This window comes from Sylvia atricapilla, chromosome 5 (genome assembly GCF_009819655.1).
Source record: "Sylvia atricapilla isolate bSylAtr1 chromosome 5, bSylAtr1.pri, whole genome shotgun sequence".
NCBI classification, from domain to species: domain Eukaryota; kingdom Metazoa; phylum Chordata; class Aves; order Passeriformes; family Sylviidae; genus Sylvia; species Sylvia atricapilla.
The window spans coordinates 70,027,054-70,046,663 of NC_089144.1; the positions used below are offsets into that span (position 1 = coordinate 70,027,054).

General features: G+C 46.0%; 1 protein-coding gene across 1 annotated transcript in view; it reads left to right on the forward strand.

Moving 5' to 3' along the window:
- Positions 1 to 19,610, forward strand: part of CACNA1I (calcium voltage-gated channel subunit alpha1 I) — an 86,724-nt gene that overhangs the window by 24,216 nt on the left and 42,898 nt on the right. The window contains exons 4-6 of the mRNA XM_066320078.1: positions 11,795 to 11,954; positions 14,116 to 14,431; positions 15,033 to 15,125. Coding sequence (XP_066176175.1) covers positions 11,795 to 11,954; positions 14,116 to 14,431; positions 15,033 to 15,125 — 569 coding nt within the window. The remainder of the gene's footprint in view (positions 1 to 11,794; positions 11,955 to 14,115; positions 14,432 to 15,032; positions 15,126 to 19,610) is intronic.

A 19,610-nucleotide genomic window follows, 5' to 3' on the forward strand; every position in this document is an offset into this window, starting at 1 on the left:
TTAATACAGCTTTCTGCTGCCTAATTTTAGATGGTTTGTTTCATTTAATGTTTTTCCCATACTGAGTCCTGACAAAAAAAGTCTAAAAATCAGGAATCCTTAATCATACCATTCTAGTATAAGAATCCTTTCCTCTCTTCTTGCCTCTCCTTTTGTTTTTGCTAAATGTTTTAATAACTATTGCATTGTTTTTATTTCAATCAAGTAGCTTTTTTTCCCCTAGTACAAGTGCTGTATAGGAAAATCTTGCTCTAGTTCAATTTTTCCTAATGATTGTAATTATTGTAGCTCCATGGGTCCAAATAGACTGGAGTTTCCTCCTTTTTTCTACAGATTCCAAAGATAGAAACCATGTTTTGTTATTTTTAGTCTTTCTTATGCTTCATACCAGGTTAGTGGGACTCAGTGTCACCAGCAGACTCAGGGATACAACTGACATCTCCTAACTCTTAGCTCTGCACTCAACTCACTAGACCAAAGCACTAATATAAAAATAATCTGAACCATCTGAGTGCTGAAATGGGAAAAGCAGATGTTTAACCTGCCTGTGTCTGCTTTAAATCTGTATACCACACCAAGGTACCTGTGCCTGGCACTGTAACTGTGCCTAAAACACAGTAAGATGGCTATGAACCCCACACTTGCCATGGGGGAAAAGTGATGACATTTAATTTCTCTAAATGTGTTTTTGAAGATCTAATTTCACTGATGAGTGTGTGTGAAATGAGCTTCTGACTGAGATATATTAGGCTGTAAAACAGTCTCATTTACAGCTAGATCAGACAAAAACCAAGCACATTTGGCAGGCACAGTCCTGCCCCAGTAGCTGGAAATGCAAATGCATTATGAAATTCCTCTTCTAAGTGCCCCCCATGGGGTCTTTGCTTCAGATGCTTCACTGTTTTTGCAAGAGGCCTTGCTTCTTTTCCACCACTGATACCCTTTCAAAAATGTACTCTTCCAAATGACTCTTTTGGAAGTACGTTTTTCCCCCTCTCAGCTTTATTTGTGAAGCAGTAGCTGAAACTGTTGATTTTTCCAAATACTTAAACTTACCCAACTCACAGTTCTTTGTATGAGGTGCTCTGTAAATACTTATTATCACACCCCAGTGACAAACAAACCATACTCTCAACCATGTGCAACAGATTTATCCACATACAGCGTGAGCAGGTTAGTAAGGGCATAGGAGTGATGTTCTCTCATGCATGCAGCACCCATACAAAAATGTTAAGTGGTCACAAAGTCCTGTTCATTCCCTGATCAGGCTGTGTGACTGAAATGCATTTAAAGGTGAAGCTGCCACCTTTCTGTAGGCTCTGTCCCAGACAGGTGGGCACGGAGAGGACGGAGAAAAGCTGACAGGAAATGGACTTGACCAATTTGTTTAAGTTCAGTCTACGTCCTCTCTTCCCAACCAAATGGAGCAAAGCACTGAATCAAGCAATGTGATTTATGCCTGGAGCATGCCATTAAAGGATGATTTTCCTCCAAGATCAGATACGGAATTTTACTCAAAGCTGTACTGTCCTGTATGTGCATCTCTTTATCAAGTCAGTCAAGCCCTAAATTAGATGGATATGCTCAGGATAAAGGGAAACTGTGTGAAGGGGAGCAGAGCAGAAGGAATATCAATAGAGATGAGAATGGAGAAGAAGGAGGGGCTGGAAAGAGAAATGCACAGGAGGCAAGTGGTAGGGTTTGCCAGGCACAGCACATGAATGCCTGATGTGCCTCTGTGTGTAGGATAAGGCAGAGAAGTGTCAGGGAGGAAATCAAAACTGATACAAAGCCAAGGACTGTATAAAGAAGATCTGTCAACTCACTAATATGCTGGATGAGTTTGCAAATCAATGCTTCCCTGAAGCTTTTTAACAAACCAACTGGTCTGTGTCCAGACCCACATTTGGCAGTGCTGGAGGAAGCCTTCATAGGAGCCTTGAATGGTTTGGGTTGCAAGGGACCTTATAGATCATCTTGCTCCAAGCCCCCAGCTGTGGGCAGGGACACCTTCCCCCTAGAGCAGGTTCCTCAGAGGCCCGTTCAGCCTGGCCTTGAGCACTTCCAAGGATGAGGCATCCACAATTTCTCTGGGTGTTCCAGTGCCTCACAACTTACAGTAAACTATTTTTTCCTGTACTTGATGTAAGTCTTCTGTTGGGAAAGATGGGACAGGAAGGGCTTATGGATATAACGGTAAGAAATACTGCAGATATAAAACGCGTGAGTGAAATAGAAATGAAGGGCAGCTTTGAGATGTGGGCATGGCAGGCAGGAGGACGGTGATTAGCTGGAGATAGGTTGAAGGACAGAAAACAAAAGGACCCAAGAATGCAGCCCCTCTCCACCTTGCCAAGGCATCAAGGAAAAAGGAGATAAGAAGAGTAGTCTTTGGTGTTTAGAATATAGGATGATATGGTAATATAGTAGTTCTCAGAGGCTGCATGCAAAGTTTGTAGGTTTTGTATCTTGGCCAGTTGGTCACTGTAAATTAGAATATTCAGCACAAAAGGAGATATAATGTGTTGGAACAAGGTCCTCCCTCTCTTCTCCTCTTGCTCTTTTTTCCTCTTGCCTCTTCGCCCCTTCTCTTGCCCGCTCTCTCCCTCTGCTTCTTCTACTTCCCTCTCTCTTACTGCTCTGACCCCAGCACTCTTCTGGCCTCTCTTACCCCTCTCAGCTTTTTTACCTCCCTTACCTCATCCCCCCTCTCTCTTTGGGGCCTCCCTTCAGCCGAGGCTGGTGGCTGAAAGCAGCCCTCTTTACCCACGACTCTTGCAATAAAACCACGTGTTTCTACAATATCTCAGGTCTGCAGAGTTCCTTCTCCCTGCCCTCCACGGATGTCCCTACAGTCTTCAGTCACTGAAGACAGGCTACAATTTTATTTATTTGTTGTCTGATCTCAGTGCTGTTTTTCATGTGTTTTCCAAGTGTGGAGTGTATTGCCAGGAGTTTGACTGGGTAATCCAAGTAAATTTTGGCAAAAACCCCCAAAACGTAATGAAAATTATATTCCTTTGTTAATGCAGTATCACGGCAAGGAGCTGGGAAACACTGAAATGCAGGAAGGAAATAGAGACCTTGAAATGCTTTGTTTTGTATGATACTTTGCTTAGTTTCTATTTTTTGTGGTCACAGATTATGGCAGAAAGTAATATTTCCTTCTCTGAACCAGTCCATTTAATTTCATTATTATTAGCAAGTATTCAAAAGTCACAAATTGTGCACTTGTAGGTTTTTTCAGATGGCTATAAAGTCATGAGATTTGAAAAAGGACAAACAATCACAGACTATATTTATTTATTTTTCCCATGGCTCTCAGACCTTTAGACCTGTGGGTCATATCTTTTTTTTCCACCCATAGTAATAGGGAATAAAAACTTCTCTCCTTTTCTTTTTTTTGGGTGTCATCTATTTTCAAGTCATAGCAAGATTTCACACCTGAAGGTTTCTGTCATGCATCCCAAGACTGACGATAAAAATCACAAGAGTCTGTAACAGCACATTAGAATTTGTGTTACTGAAAGTAAAACAAGTCTGGAAAAAACCAAACCAAAACATTACAGAAACCGGTCATAGACACACCTTTGATGGAATCTTTATTTCTCCCTTCTCCTGTAGGGGAACCTGCAGAGTCAGAATTTTAAAAAATGTGCCTCACAGCTCCCATTGTGGCAATTCTGCTGCCTGCTCAAACAAGCTCAGCCTCCAGTGTACACAGCACTCATGAAAGCCCAGCCATGATATTTTGCTGCCTTAATGGGAGCTGAGCTGTTTTGCAAAGTCTGTCCCATGGGACCTATCAAGCAATGGGTACTGTGGAAATGTGAGCAGTAATGACAGTGTATTATGAGGTGAATGATACTGTCATATTACACTAATGCAAATTAAACTTCGTGTGTGTGGGCAAGGCAATTTACAATCATAACCTAAATTTCTCTATCTTTCTGTATTTTGGGACCAATATTCTCCTGTTCACACTCATTTCATGTAATGTCATGTCATTGCCTGCAGTAGAAAGAAATATGATTCATGCTATTGACAGCAAGAGGAAATTAGCCCTTTTAAATCTTACCCAGAAGTTGCATTAATGCTGTTTTACATAATATTTTGCATTATTCTGTCCCACTTAGCACTTCTTTACTAGTGTAAAGAACTTAAGGATATTTATAGAATGGAGGAAAGTGGCTCTCAGCCACGGCACTGGAGTTGACTTTTGTCCCTGGTGTTGGGTGGCTCCTGCAATTTTGAAAGAGAAGCTGGCACTGTCTGCTTTTAATAGATTCTTCACTGAAAGTGAATGCAGTCATCACTGCAGTGATAAACAGGGGAAAAAAAAAGAGATGATCAGTGAATGAACTACTGTAGCAGGTGGTAGTAGGTGTTGCTTATTAGATGTTCAGTATTACAAAAAAGAACAGAATGACAGAAATCCCCCAGAGAGACACCTCTCTAAGAAATTATCTGACACCTGTCATCACTCTTCAAGACAAGGTTGCTTAACAGTCCAAAGCTTGCAAGGGGATAATGGCAAGACAGTGAAGAAGGGTGCTACTGACTGGGACCTTTGCCTGCATCCATTTCTGCTCATGTCACAGATTATGTGGCTACCAATCATGCTATGGTGGCATGTACTGAACGTGACTGCTTGTGGAGGAGGAGCTTTCTGTTGTTATCTGTGGACCTTAGCAGGGCTTACAGAATCCATCATAAGGTGCAGCTTGCTGCAGGGCTTGGGTGTCTCCTTCATTTTGGATGACAGAAAATCTTGGACTGTGGCCACTCTTCCAGAAATGTCAGCATTTATGTATCAAGGTAAATGCTCTGGATTTTGCTGTCTTTCTTGAGGCCACTGCAACGGTGGGGTCAGTCTGCAATTAGAGGCTTCCCTTCTGAGCTTCTTCACATCACCTGGCAGCACCACCTGAGCCCCCTTCAGCAGCCTGCTGAGCACTGTGGCTCTGCAGCTCCTCTGTGTTTATTTGCTCCTCTTCCTCTCCAAGTAAAATAGTATATCTCTGGTTTCATTTGCACTCTTCTTTTGGTGGGTGTTTTAGCTGAACGTTTGTTGGGAAGTTTTAAGTGGTGCGCTTTTCCTCCCTTCTTACTTTTCTTTTTCATGCTCATGACCTGACCTGGTCCGTGTCTTGCTCTCTGACTGAAAAGAGGTGAGGTCTGTGTTAGTCCCTGGATCCCAAGGGAATTGTTCCCAGACCCTCGGAGCAAGTTTAAAGAGAGTTCTTTTCTCTTATATGAGTGTACTCTAAACCTCCTCTGGAAAGCTCTGTTCTTCCAGCTGGGTGAATCTCTGGCCAACAAATATTTTTCTGGAGTTTTAGTCTCTCTTTTGGCTACTTCAAGCTTAAGCTGAGAAGCACCTTGAAGGTAAAGACTAGGGGCACTTAATGTTTAAATTTGACTGTGCTAAGAGAAGTCATTGCATGAAGATGAGGCTTGGTATGCCCGTGCTACTGAGAAAATGAGCAACAGCTCACCATACTGGCTGAAGTTTTATAAGTGCTGGAAATGTCATGTTTTGATATCTTCTGTGGTTACACTGGGGAGTGAAAAAGATAATTTGAGGTTATGTCATCAACAGGCTATGTAGGATGAGCTGTCTGAGCCAATCAGGGATGCTAAAAGGCATTGCTTGTCAGTAAGGCAAGAGTGGGGATTTGGGGAGGAACTGACCAGTGCTCCTGAGCTATAGATCACGCTGACCACCTGCAAGTGCTAAACTCCCAGCTCTAAATGTATCCTGCAAAAGCACCCAGAACCTGACAAAGAGATTGATGGGAAGACTTTACTTTTCTCTGAATGAGGCCACTGTGTCTGGGACAGTTTTTCCTTAGCAGCAGAACTGTCTTAAGGTCTCTCAGTACCTCATACTGTCAACTGGACCTGTCTTTCCAGGAGTTAATTTAATTTGGGTCTGACCGTCCATCCGGACATGCTTGCTTTCTTGCCTTGGTGCAAAGCAGGGGCTGATGGTTTGCACTGTGAGTGAGGCTGGCTTTGCAGCAGCTTGAGGACAAAGCCTGGAGCTGCACACTGACTGCCAACTGAACTCCTTTAGCTTGCACGTGTTGTTTGTAGAAGAGGACTCAGTTAGGAGGAATGCATCAAAGAGAAAAGCTCTGCATGGTGAGGGAAGCTGTGGGTTATAGTATGGGTCAGCTTGGCAGTGTCTGCTGTTGGACCTGCAGCTGATTGGTATCTCTTGCTAGTAGTTTGGCCTAAGTATGAGCTCGTGTTTATGAATGCAATGTGTGAAATGACAGCAAAGCCTTGGGTCAGCAGGAGATCAGTGAGGACGGCCACAAGTTGGAGTACCAGCTTGCACTGTGCATACAAACTGAGCTTATTTTAACTACAGGGGCTGGCTGCAAAATAATAATTTTAAAAAGGTGCATGCCATGTGTACTTTCTGCACAACCTATCTGCTGGAATGGTTCCTCTGTTCTGAAAATTTCCATAAAGAAGCATGCACAGAAAAATCCTGCCAACCACATGCTAGCTGGATGGACTGCCATGTGTCCTGGGGCAGGGGAGGAAGGAAAGAAGGCACGCTTGGACAAGCAGCCTGGCTAAGGGCCATAATGACACTTCATTTTCTGCATTCTGCAAAATGTCCTGCCAGCTACAGTCACAAGTGCTGATGGGAGGGAGATTTGTGTTTGTTCCAGTTAAAATGATAATTGGTAGCTTGGTCTGCAATGCAGGTGAGATAGGTGCTGAGAATTACATTCTCCTCCATCTGCTTTACCTCAAGCCAGGGAATGATTGCCTCAAACTTGCTATCTGCTTTAGACTTGACGTGCATTGGCTTTGTCCCTCACACTATGTCTTGGGCGGATTGAAAGTCTCAGAGGTGAGTGAGAGACAAGAAACCAGAAAGAACAGCGTTTCTCACACCCTCCTAAGCCTGTCCCCGGTTCGTGTCACGGGGCGATTCGCAGCAGGGAGTGAATCAGCTCAGCTGTCCTGGCGCTTGGGAGGAGGCAGGCGGAGAGAGAGCCAAGCGCGGCTCTGCGGGCACACACGGGCACACACGGGCACACACGGGCTCACACGGGCTCACACGGGCTCACATGGGCACACACGGGCTCACACGGGCACACACGGGCACACACGGGCACACACGGGCTCACACAGGCTCACACGGGCTCACACGGGCTCACACGGGCACACATGGGCACACACGGGCACACATGGGCACACACGGGCTCGGGGCACACACGGGCTCACACGGGCACACACGGGCACATATGGGCTCTCACGGGCACACACGGGCACACACGGGCTCGGGGCACACACGGGCACACACGGGCTCGGGGCACACACAGGCACACACGGGCACACACGGGCACATATGGGCTCTCACGGGCACACACGGGCACACACGGGCTCGGGGCATACACGGGCACACACAGGCTCGGGGCACACACGGGCACACACGGGCTCGGGGCATACACGGGCACACACGGGCTCTCACGGGCACACATGGGCACACACGGGCTCACACGGGCACACACGGGCACACACGGGCACACACGGGCTCGGGGCACACACGGGCACACACGGGCTCGGGGCATACACGGGCACACACGGGCTCTCACGGGCACACATGGGCACACACGGGCTCTCACGGGCACACACGGGCTCTCACGGGCACACATGGGCACACACGGGCTCACACGGGCACACACGGGCACACACGGGCACACACGGGCTCACACCGGCACACATGGGCTCCCATGGGCACACACGGGCACACACGGGCTCAGGGCTTGGGGCACACACGGGCACACATGGGCTCCCACGGGCTCGGGGCACACACGGGCTCTCACGGGCACACACAGGCACACAAGGGCACACACAGGCACACACAGGCTCACATGGGCTCGCAAGGGCTTGGGGCACACACGGGCTCACACGGGCTCGGGGCACACACAAGCACACACGGGCTCACACGGGCACACATGGGCTCCCACGGGCACACACAGGCTCGGAGCACACACAGGCTCACACGGGCACACAAGGGCACACACGGGCTCACACGGGCTCACACGGGCACACACGGGCTCGGGGCACACACGGGCTCACACGTGTCTGGGTCATTGTAGCGTCTGCTGAATTTGTCGGGAAGGGCGTCTGGGTGCCGCCAAGGTGAGACAGACTATTTACTTCTTCCGAAGCGCGGAGCTCAGAGACTGCTGATCCCTTGGCTTCATTCTGACGGTTCCTTCGGGCGCTTCGCTCGCCTTCCCACCGTTTCTCATCCCCGTGACATGCTTTCCCCCCATCTCCTGCTGTGTTTGAGCGGTGACGGCACCTGTGGCTTTGCTCCTGTGGGATATCTTAGCAGAAGCAGCACGGCCTTCGAGGTACCATGGAGCACCCCTTGCTCAAGGGCATGGGTGAGCGGCAGGGAACCATGATGTGAGCATTGTTTCCTTCCTTGGATGCCCACAGACAAAGCCATTTCATTTTCTCCCTTCCCCTAGTCTCCTGGTCGGAGTGAGTGGAGAAAAGACTTCTCCGAGCCCATACCTGACACTCGTGAATATTTCATGTTTCTAGCTTTTATTTTCCTTGAAGAGCAAAACCTTTTCATATTTGATGCCCTGGAAGGCTGTTTGGTTGCTGAATCTTGTTTCATCAATGCTCTCCCTCCTTGCTTTTCCTCCAGACTGCCCGGCCTCTCTTCCTTTCTCTTCTTGAGCAGCATTTCCTTTTTTACAAAGGATGCTTCAGAAAAGGTCACTGTCTCTTTCATACCCACTCCTTACTGTGAGCCAGCATGGCTTCTGCTCTGCCAATGGCAAAGGACAAATGGGGATGTGGGGAAAGGCAGCAGTGGGGAGGGAGGCCAGGAAAAGTGTGCACATAAGCTGAGGAGTAGCACAGAGGCAGAGAGAGGTTGTAGGCAGAGCAAGAGAAAAGTGGCTGAGCAGCAGGTAGAGGCAGAAGGTGGGAAGAAGGCAACAGCAGGATTTTGATGAAGAACTGGCTTTTGAGCACCTTTCAGGATTTATCATTCAAGATGCACAGGTGTTGCTGTGGATGGCAGCTTGTCCAGCAAGGGCCCTTTGGAAAAGGGAGGCATCCCCATTCCCCAAAACCAGAATACTCCCAAAACTGCACTTCCCATGTCCACTGTTGGGCAGTTGCTTTAGAGACCTTGTTATTTTGGCCACCAGCTTCTAGGGTAAATCATCACCTGTTGTGCTTAGGCCGTTCAGCCTTTCTCCCTCTTTCTCCTGAAATTGCAACTGATGTTTGAACATTTGGATAGGTGTAGATTCAGCATTACTGCTTTTGAAGAGGCAGTCTCATTTCAACAGTCAACATCAATGGGAAGAGAAAGATGAAGCTGTCTGTGAAATATATATTAAAAAAAAAAAAAAAAAAAGAAAAAGAAAAAAAAGGTGTCATTTGGCCTTAGAACCTGTTAATACTGAAATTCTTTGTGATGTGGAAAAGATGCCAGGTGGTGGGGCCACCTGCCAGTTCTTGAGTCGTGGCCCCATGTACCCCAAAGGGCCTAACATGAGGGCAATAGCTATGATCTTGGAGCTGTGGAGGTAATCTGGTACCATCAGCAATCCCTCTGAGAGTCAGGATGGAGAACATGTGGGCAGCCAGGATGTGTCCAAGAAAAAAGAGGATGAGTTTTGCGCACTTGCTTTCTCTTGGAACATAGACAAAATCAATTTTTGCAAATTCTGACCCAACTAGCATGCTGTCTGTAAAATTCTGGTGGGAATGTCTGTTTTGTCTGTTCTGCATTTCAGCGTAAGGGCAGCCTCATCTCTCTCATTACCCAGCTCTGAAATGGAGCTAGCATCAATTGATGAAAAACATCACCCCCTCTTGCAGCATTAGTGGCACATCTTCCTGTCTCACTTGGCTCTCCCTAATGTACTCAGCAGGAGAGTTTATGAGAACTTGAGAGAGAACTCTGAGAACTACTGAGCTCGTTCTGGGACACAACAATAATGCTGGGAACACGCAGTACTGCAGTAAGGGTGCACAGTCTTGAAGACTCAGAGCTGTCCAGATTTTTTCTGCAGGGCCCAGCAGGTCGTAGTGGCTGTGCTGTTGGACATGGTGTGTTGGGAGGTCAGAGAGGTGTCAGTGGCTCAGGGCACAGCTGTGATCCCCAGCGAGTGGCTGGAGCTGTGTCCCTGCACTGCCTAGTTACTTATGTGCTTGTCTAGAAGCTGCCTTACATGGTAACTGGTGTCACAGCTGGACAATCAGGCAGCAGGGCTTAACTACTGCTCCACAGCCTGGTCTTAGAGCTAGTGCCATCATTCCTCATCCTTCATGATCCAGTGTAGGCACCAATAAGCATCTTCTCCTTCCTGCACATCACCTCCATGCAAATACCACTCCTGTCTCTTACACCCTGCTGTGTCTCCAAAGCTTTCTCTACTAATCTAAACCGGCCTGGTGTTCCACAGAAGGCACACTTCTCCCTCTTCCTTCAGTATTTGTGAATTCCATGCCTGCCTGCCCCTCCACAGGTGCCACTTCCCTGCCCTCTCTGTGGGGTGAGTAGAGTCTGGGGAATAGACATGGAGCATAATGTAGAGTATTATGGTAATTACTTGGTGCTGGGTACACAAGGGGGGTTATCTGGTGCCTCAAAGGGCTGACAGAGAATCATGATCTTATCTTCCCCTCCTTTTTCCCCTTCCACTGCCATCTGAAGTAATGAATTGGTTATAAATACATAATTAGCTAATTACTTACTGCCCTACATGGAACCTCTTCAGTGAAGGAACATTTTGGGTACCTGGGGGAGGCACCTCCACGGAGACAAGGAGAGACAACTTCATGAGGTGTGCACAGGGATAAAGGCACAGATGGCACAGGGATAAAATACTGTGATGCTCAGAAGAATTTGTAGACTTTCACCATCTCTGGAGAGCAGACAAAAAGCCACTAGCACCAAGGAGAAACAAGACTATGTTTGCCCTTACTCGTGGCTGTCAGCTAAAGGGTCAAGGGGAAAATAAAACCACAGGAATAATTTATCGGGTAATTAGAGAGTAAAAAAAATAATTTTTTTTTGAAACATTTGCACTGGACAGAAATTCTGTGCTGGAAGCATTTTGGGCTGTGCCTGCTCTTTGTGTGCTCCAGCCTCATTGGGGCATGAAGACTAGCCAGGAGAGGAAATTGTAGTTTTCGTTACTGTCTCTTGATCATACTGCCACTGCAGAAAACCCAATTATCTATGCCAGTTTATATGTTTCGGAAAGGTTCACCCCACTGGCAAGCTGGCCTTAGTCTGTCCATGCAGGTCCCACAGGCTGCAGAATGCTCTTGCTGTACTGGGATGACTTTCAGTCCGAGCCATTTGATAATGGGGCCGTGGAGGTGACATGCCCCTTTGGGACAGTTGTCACTCTGCTGCCCTTCTGCAGGGAAAGGGGAGGGAGGGATGTCAGTCAGATTGCTGATGGTGCCAGAAGTTTCGTTATCTGTTCTTCTGCGCTGCAGATGAGGCCTAGGGTTAAGAGACCACAGCATCTCAGCAGTTCTGCTGGCTGCCTGTCAGTAAAGGTTAGGACAAGAAAGGGCAATAACCATAAATCTGGCCGTAAATAAATTAAGTAGTTGATTTCTGACACTCTGCTTATATTTTCACGGGGCTTTTAAATTGTTTTTATGCTGATCTTGTAAACTTATTTCCTTTTCTTCTCCTTCCCTTCCTCTCTCCCTTTCTCTATCCCTGTGTCCCATACTTGCTCCTTGTGGTTCTCTTCTCCTCCTGCAGGCATGCGCATCCTTGTGAACCTGCTCCTGGACACCTTGCCCATGCTGGGGAATGTCCTTCTTCTCTGCTTCTTTGTCTTCTTCATCTTTGGTATCATTGGGGTGCAGCTGTGGGCTGGGCTGCTCCGCAACCGCTGCTTCATGGAGGAGAACTTCACAGTGTGAGTGACTGGGAGTCAACATCTTCCTTCCTTCCGTGGATGTTTCACTTTCCCTCTGCCTGCTCATGTCCTCTGCCAGGTTCTCTGTGTATCACTTACTCCAAGCGTGGAGCGACAGTGTGTGGGGTGTTGGTCACGTCTTGCAGCGGAAAGGGAGGGTGGGCAAAGACGTCTGTTTTCTTCTGTCTTCACAGCAGGTGTCTGGGCTTACATGGATTTGACCAAGGCGCAGATTAACATGACTGCCTCCTCCAACCATGCCCAGTAATACAGGATGATGTTCCTACACCCAGAAAGAACTGAAACTCTGAAACATGCTTACTTTCTCTTGAACCTGCTCCCTCTTCAGAAAACAGCACCCACTGGAGCCTTACAGAAAGCCATAGTGCTGCCCGATGCATTCAGGAATATCTTTGGCACCTCCAAAATGGAGCTGGGGTCGCTGTTTCAACAATAGTGCATTACTTTTGGAGGGACACTAAGAAATTACTAGAAAACTTCAGAAATAGAATTGCATGTGGCAGTGCCATGGGGAAGGGACAGAGGGCTGGTGGGGGAGGTGTACCACAGCTGGATTGGTAGAAGTGAGAGCCATCTGAAAGCAAAGAACGAATGAATGGGAGCAAAAACTCATGGGGAAACATGAGCATAGTTCTGGTGAAGAGAGGCTGAAGCCACACAGGGGTCAATTACAGGTATCTGAGGTCAATTTGAGGATTTGAGGGTGAGTCTGCTGAGCACAGCTTTATTCCTCTCACAGGCAGTGGGGTGCAAAAGCTCCTGCATGCCATGAATTCTCAGATTACCCAGTTTCAGGGCACAGCTCCTCCTGTTGACTTTCTGGCTTTAGTAGATCTCAGGTTTTTAAATGTTTTCTTAAAACTGTATGCTAATCCCAGGCGTGCTATCAGTGTAGTCTGCTTAAAGAAAATCTAGAGCGGTAGATCAGTTTAAACTAAATAAACAATTCTGAAGCTTTAGAGCATCTCAAATTAGAAAAAAAGTGTGAAAATACAATGTGTAGAACAGCAGTGGAGGTGCAGAGTAGGAGCTGCTTAAAGCAGACATTTCCTGTGTTTATTTATTCCTTGGGGAAAAACTAATATTTAGGATGATTATCCTTTAGGTAAATCAGGAGTAGCACTTCTTTAATGAGTGTAATTACATCCATGTGGCATTGATGTAACTGGGAAGTGAATTGGGGCCACAGCCTTCACAATGACAGATATCAGAAAATATTTGGCTGACTGTAACTGGGATATTCAGTTTGGAAGGTGTCCATGCACCATTGATGAGGAACAACATACCTTTGTAGTTTAGTCCTGCTTAGTTAACAATCAGAGACTGTCTTTTTCATCAACACCTGTCCTCTTCCTCTTCCAGTGACACTTAGTGAAAAAGTCTGCATTTGCACAAGGTGAAAGTTGTGCATTGTAGCACTGCAAGGAATACATCAGATAAAGTTTAATCCTTTTTTTTTTATCTCCACCTTTCACTTTTCTGATATTAGTTCATCTCCGGCTAGGCAAGCATAGATGATTTTAATTATTCATGCATTTGGAAGGTGCTTGCATTATTTGGAAAAAAGACATGAACTTGTCATAAAACATTGCACCCATAATGCCAGCTGTCAAGGAGGAGTCAAAGTTAAGGTTAAGTCAATTTTATCTTTCCATTTCTGAATTTTAAGGCTTATCTGTGCAACGTTAATTATGCATGAACTGGAATTTTTTTAGAAGTACAGAAGGTTCACTACAAAATGTTATAAAACATGTCCATCAGTAGTTACATATATGAACATATTACAGTAAAGCCTGATGAACTTCCTTAATGTCATTGTATCTGATTTAGCTTTCATGTTAATGGGGAGAGTGATCAGACTTCAGATCTCTGCAATCCAGTTTTTTTTCATCTCCGTGTAAGCAGATTGTGTAATTTGACTTGGGGTGACCTGATGGCAGGAAAAGCTCTGAAACCTGGGGGCTCACCCTAGAAATTTGCTGGTTTTCAGGAGCCCTATCATTCCTCTACTGGAACAAACCTGGAAATCCCCTACCCAATGCAGGCCATATGTCAGAATGGAGGCTCCCAGCTCCACCAGTATCACTGATAGATAGGAAACTCTTTGTCACAGGCAATTTGACTGTGGGTTCTTTTGCAGACAAGGTGACATTGTCCTGCCCCCTTATTACCAACCAGAGGAAGATGATGAGATGCCCTTTATCTGCTCGCTGTCAGGAGACAATGGAATTATGGGCTGTCATGAAATACCCCCACTGAAGGAGCGAGGCCATGAGTGTTGTTTGGACAAGGATGATTATTATTATTACAATTCAGTCCGTCAAGAGTTCAATATCAGTGGCATGTGTGTGAACTGGAACCAGTACTACAACGTGTGCCGCACTGGCAATGCCAACCCACACAAGGGTGCCATCAATTTTGACAACATTGGGTATGCCTGGATTGTGATATTTCAGGTAAGTGAGTTAGCCTCCTTACAGGGCTCAAGCTTATTTTTCTGTTTTTCAAACTCAGTCCTTCTGGGCTCCGGTGGTAGTTTCTGCAGGATGTGACAGAGGTTGAAAATAAAGGACCAGGTAACTCCCCTGTTAAGGGATACAGCACACACACAGATGCACTTGTTGAAATAAGCTCCACTCTTCAGGCTGACTTGTACCAGTTTCCCCTCCAGTCCAGACAACTATAGTAAAAGAATCTTTTTTTAATTCCCAGCACACATTGTAGATGGGAGCTAAAATCCATGCCTTTTTTCTTTTCCTCTGGCTGTACGTGGTGTCCAGTCCAAGGGGCACAGCAACCTGCTGTGATCCAGGGAAATGAACTATTTTAATGAAATATTCCTGCTGTGGACTAGAATGATCTCACAGGCTTTGACAGTATGCCAGTGTCACCAAGCAATACCATGGTGATTTCCCAAAATGGAAATTTGTCTTAGTTGAAATGGATTATTGTTTCTCACCTTTCTTGGGTTGCAACCATCCTACCAGCATCTGCTTGTTATACACTCAGTAGTGAACACTTGAATACCCCTCGTGTTTCTCTTGTTTGTCTTTGCAGGTGATCACACTGGAAGGTTGGGTGGAGATCATGTACTATGTGATGGATGCCCATTCCTTCTACAATTTTATCTACTTTATCTTGTTGATAATCGTAAGTATAAAGTTTGATGAATATCAGCAGTGCAAGCTAAGAGCTGACAAAATCCAGGTCTTAGATCAACATAGATACTGGGGAAGCAAACTTCCAAGAATCTCAGAAATCCAGCTAGTTGATTTTCACCAAGAGAAGAGTCTGAGGCAGGATTACATATACAGTTGTCAGCCAAGTTATTAGCTTTCACTCAAAAATATACTTAAGATTGATTTTTAAAGTTATATGTGCCCAGTGTAGAATAATATTCTCACTGGCAGATCTTCTTGCTAAGTAAATTCCCCAAACCAGCTGGCTTAAAAGCCAATTCCTTCTCTGCCCTTCTGCTTGGTCTCTATACATTTTAAGTTCTTGAGTAATTTGTGAGCCATGTTGAGTGCGGAGCTTTTGGCAGCACCTGGATTCATCAGGTTCAGAGTCTCAGACTCACATTTTGTTAGATCCAGGGTCTGTCACACTGAATTACTTCCTCACCATGAATGAAAAGGAGCTATTGCTCCAAAAGTGTCAGCAGTCCAAAATAACCTGGCTGTGTGAGATCCCTTGTGGATGGTAGGATGGAAAGAGAGAAGTGTGTCAGCAATGAGAACGTAATAAGCAGTTTATATGCCCGGTGGATTTATACAAATGAAGCTTGAAGGTTGGTTTTCTGCAAGGATATTCATTATTAGCACGAAAGCTGAGAAACATGGTGCCATTCCTTCCCATTCCTCAGGCTTCCCTTGCATAAGTGCATGTTCTTGGAGAGAATATCCTGTTTCTAACCAGGAAAGATTTTGTTTTTATGAAGGCTCTTGTACATTGCTTACCTGGGGGACCAAAGTCAGGACTGAAATAGAAAGACATAGGATGAATTATGGGAAGTATAAAATCTGTATGTGGTAGATGCAATTTAGTTTCAGGAAGTGCCTCAGTGTGTATTTCCAAGATGTACATGCATTTGGATGGGCTGATGAATGGACCTGGCCAGGGCTCTGTTCTTCATCCAGCACTTACCCTATGGGGCTATGCCCTTCAAGAAATAGGATCTCTAGAAGCAGTCACCCAGAGTAACACTAACAGACTGACCTAGTACAGGATCTACTTTAAATTCGAGTTGGCATGCAGTGACTTGAAATAAAGCAGACTTTAATCCATTTCTCTGAGAAATTCTGCTGCCTGTACATACAGACGGTGGCCCAAAAGAACCCCAAAACCTATTGGCCCGTTCAGGTCAGACAACTTACAAAAATCTTACTGTATCCTTGATTTCACCCTGCCTTACGGCCTTCTATTCCCACAAGGGAAAGAGAAGAAGAGAAAAACAGAAATATGAAGTACTCCCTCTGAGCTGAAGCCTGAACCTGGACAGCAGAGGTGGAATATACCTTAAGGAATGTTGCTTTTACTTTGATGCTGGAGAGTCCCAAAGAGACAATGCAGAGATGTGATTGAACAGGATGGGGTGACGAGGGGAGAAGTTTCTACACGCTCTGTTCTCAAGGGTGAACTGAACATCCACTGCTTTTTGTGAGTTCAGAAAATAATAATTTCCCATGAATTTTGTTCATATACCTCACAGTGCAATAGATATTTGGGACCCACCTGCATTTTGACTTTGAGCAGCATGATCAGGATACCCAAATTTGTAGAATATGCAGTTAGACACAGACTTTGCTCCTTGTCCCACAGCCCTAGTCTCTCCCAGAGCGAGGGAGGACTGTGCGGGTTCAGTGTTTAACCACTGGGGCACACATATCTGGTCTTTTTTAGGCCAGTTCCAGAAACTGCCCTTCCCCCCACATTTCAAACGACATAAATTCTGTCAGCGTATTTCTGGTTCCTAAGTATCCTTCTAGTGCTGGTTCACATCATGTGGATTCACAGTGATGCAAACTTTGTCCCTGAATTTGCTGGCACTGAAACCCCTCAATTAAACACTCCGCCTGAGATGTTACTGCAGAGTGTCACTGACATTTCTAGACACTCCCTCCTCATTTGCAGAAGCCATATAGGTTTATTTCTGTCAAACACAGGAGAACATGAATCTCAGGTTACTTTGGGGACTGCTGAGAACAAAGGAGTTATATGCTAGGTGGAATATTTTCATCATCTTTGATGGAGTTAGGCTAAGGAAATATTTAGCCTTCCTGCTACCTTCTTGGCATGTGATGTGTCTTTTGCAGCACATAGCAACACTACAGTTCAAACTTGCTATCCTTTGGCTGCATTTTCTGTCTGAATCTTCATATAGAAATGATGATCCCTCTTTAAGTCTCATGAAGTACGGTCCTTCCAGCCTTTATCCTTCCCTCCTTCTCCATGGTTGGAAGGTCTGGCTTTCTAAGCAGGATTGTTCTGGCAGTCGTATTTTAAGCCCCGACTCTTTGCTTTTCCACACACGTTCTAGCCTTGGCTCAGTTTTACTCTTCTGGGGCTGGATCTCTGCAGCTTCTGTCTAGAGGTGTGCTTTCATCCATGATTTCTTTCCTACAATGGTATCTGCAAACACCTACATAAGGGCATTATCTGCTACTGCTCATATGGCAGGAGGGACACTCCACCACCTGGATATACTCCCAGCACAGTTAGAAATCCTGCATAGATGTGCTTCTCTGAGGGGAAGGGTGCTGACTGACCGTGGCACTCTGAGCAGCCTTGTAGAACAACCTGGGAAAAGCATTTTATGTTCAGCAGATTTTAAAATGCCTCCCCCTTGACAAGAGATCATGGGTATGATATGAAGGAAGGACTGCTCCCTGTTCTTGGGTCAGTGTTTCACTTGGGTTTTCCTGCTTGAGGTCCAGCTGTCTCTTTGACACCTCTCCAGCTACTCAGCCACTGCTGTGGCTCCTGGTCTAGAGCAAGCTCTTCTGAACTCTGAGACTGGCATCTGCATTGCAGCACTCAGAGGCTCCTTGAAGCGCTCTGTGCTCACACTTGTGGATAAGCTGGTTATCCAGGCACAAGCGGTAAAAGTAATTGACAAATCAGGATCTGCAGCACTTTGTCAGATTTTGTTAGATATTGCAGAGATAGGGCTTGAACCTTGGGCTGAATGAGGCCAGGGTCTGCTTTATCAAAGTACAACTCAGTCTCAGGGCTGAATGGGACCCTGTGTTGGGACTCAGAATCAAGGGTGTCCATCTGGTTCTCTCAAATGCTTTGACTCCATGTCTGACACGCTCCGTCTCTCTGCTCTGCCAGCCGACATGAATCACTCAATTAGGAGCCTTCTGGGACCCTTCCTGTCCTTCTCCTAGCTGGGAGGCAGTGGCAAGCTCAGCAGAGCCTGAGAGTTTATGGATTTGCCTGTGGTTTTAACTATTAACCAACCTAATTTGTGTTTGATATTCCCAGCTAAAAGGATAAGGACTGGGGAGTAGTTGTCATATCCAGTCCTCTCACTCCCCCATTTTTTGTTCATCTGGTAGGAGATGGCAGCAAATGATGCCTGTGAGAAGAGGGCTTAGTGATGTGAACCTGAACCCTGCTCCAGACTCAAACCTAGGCCAACAATGTGGTCCCAGTGAGGGCATCTCAGCCCTCAGCTCTTCCTCTTGTGGCCTAGAGAGAAGATGTTGCACACCCTCATTGCTTGGTTTTTTTTTTTGGGAATTGTGGGAACTTGCAAAGTACAGGGTGGTGTCACAAGTAGTGATCCAGAAATGCTCATGCAGCTGGTGTCCATCTCCCTGCCCTGCCTCACTCAGTGCCAGCTGAGGGACATAACCAAAAGGGAAAGCCCGGGTGAGTATCATGCTGCTGAGGGGAGTGGATCAGAGAAGAATTTGGATTCCCAGTAATGTGCTCATCAGTTAAAATAAAACATGCAAGACATCACAGACTAGGGAAAATGTTGGGTGAAGGCAAAGGAATCTGAACGAGGCATTATTTTAATTTTCAAGGCCGCATGCAGAAGCTGAAGGGAAAATAGGCTGAAATATGGGGGAAGGAGAGAGAAGGGTTCCATGATGAGGGGAAACAGAATTAGAACAGCTTTGAAGGGTGCTGAGAGGAGGAGCGGGGAAAAAAAAAGCCCTTTATTTTGAGATACTTTATTGTTCTTATGTTGAATCTGGTTGGAAAGAACTTCATGTTTCAAAGGATTATTGAGATGTTAGCAGGGACACCTCCCCTTTGGACAAAGGGCACCTGTGTCCAAGAGAAAGGGTCACCCAGAAGGGCAAGCTGGTCCAGGGGGCAGTAAGGGCTATGAACTGAGGGAAAGGCTGCCTGGATAGATAAAACAAACTCTGAGGTACTTGCTGAAATAAACCCTTTTTCCATTCATAAGCACTGAGGTCAGATTATCACCACCTTTGCCGGCTCTGTCCCCTTTGCTGGAAAGGCTTTACAGGAGAGGAGACATGGGAACAAAAGGGCAGGACTGAATCCTGCTCTCCATCAGAGCTGTTTGCCTGCAAAGGAGAGACAGTGAAGTGAGACTGGGGCCTGCAGATATAGGAGAAGCTGGTGCCAGGATGCCCCTTAGCAGGAATGCTC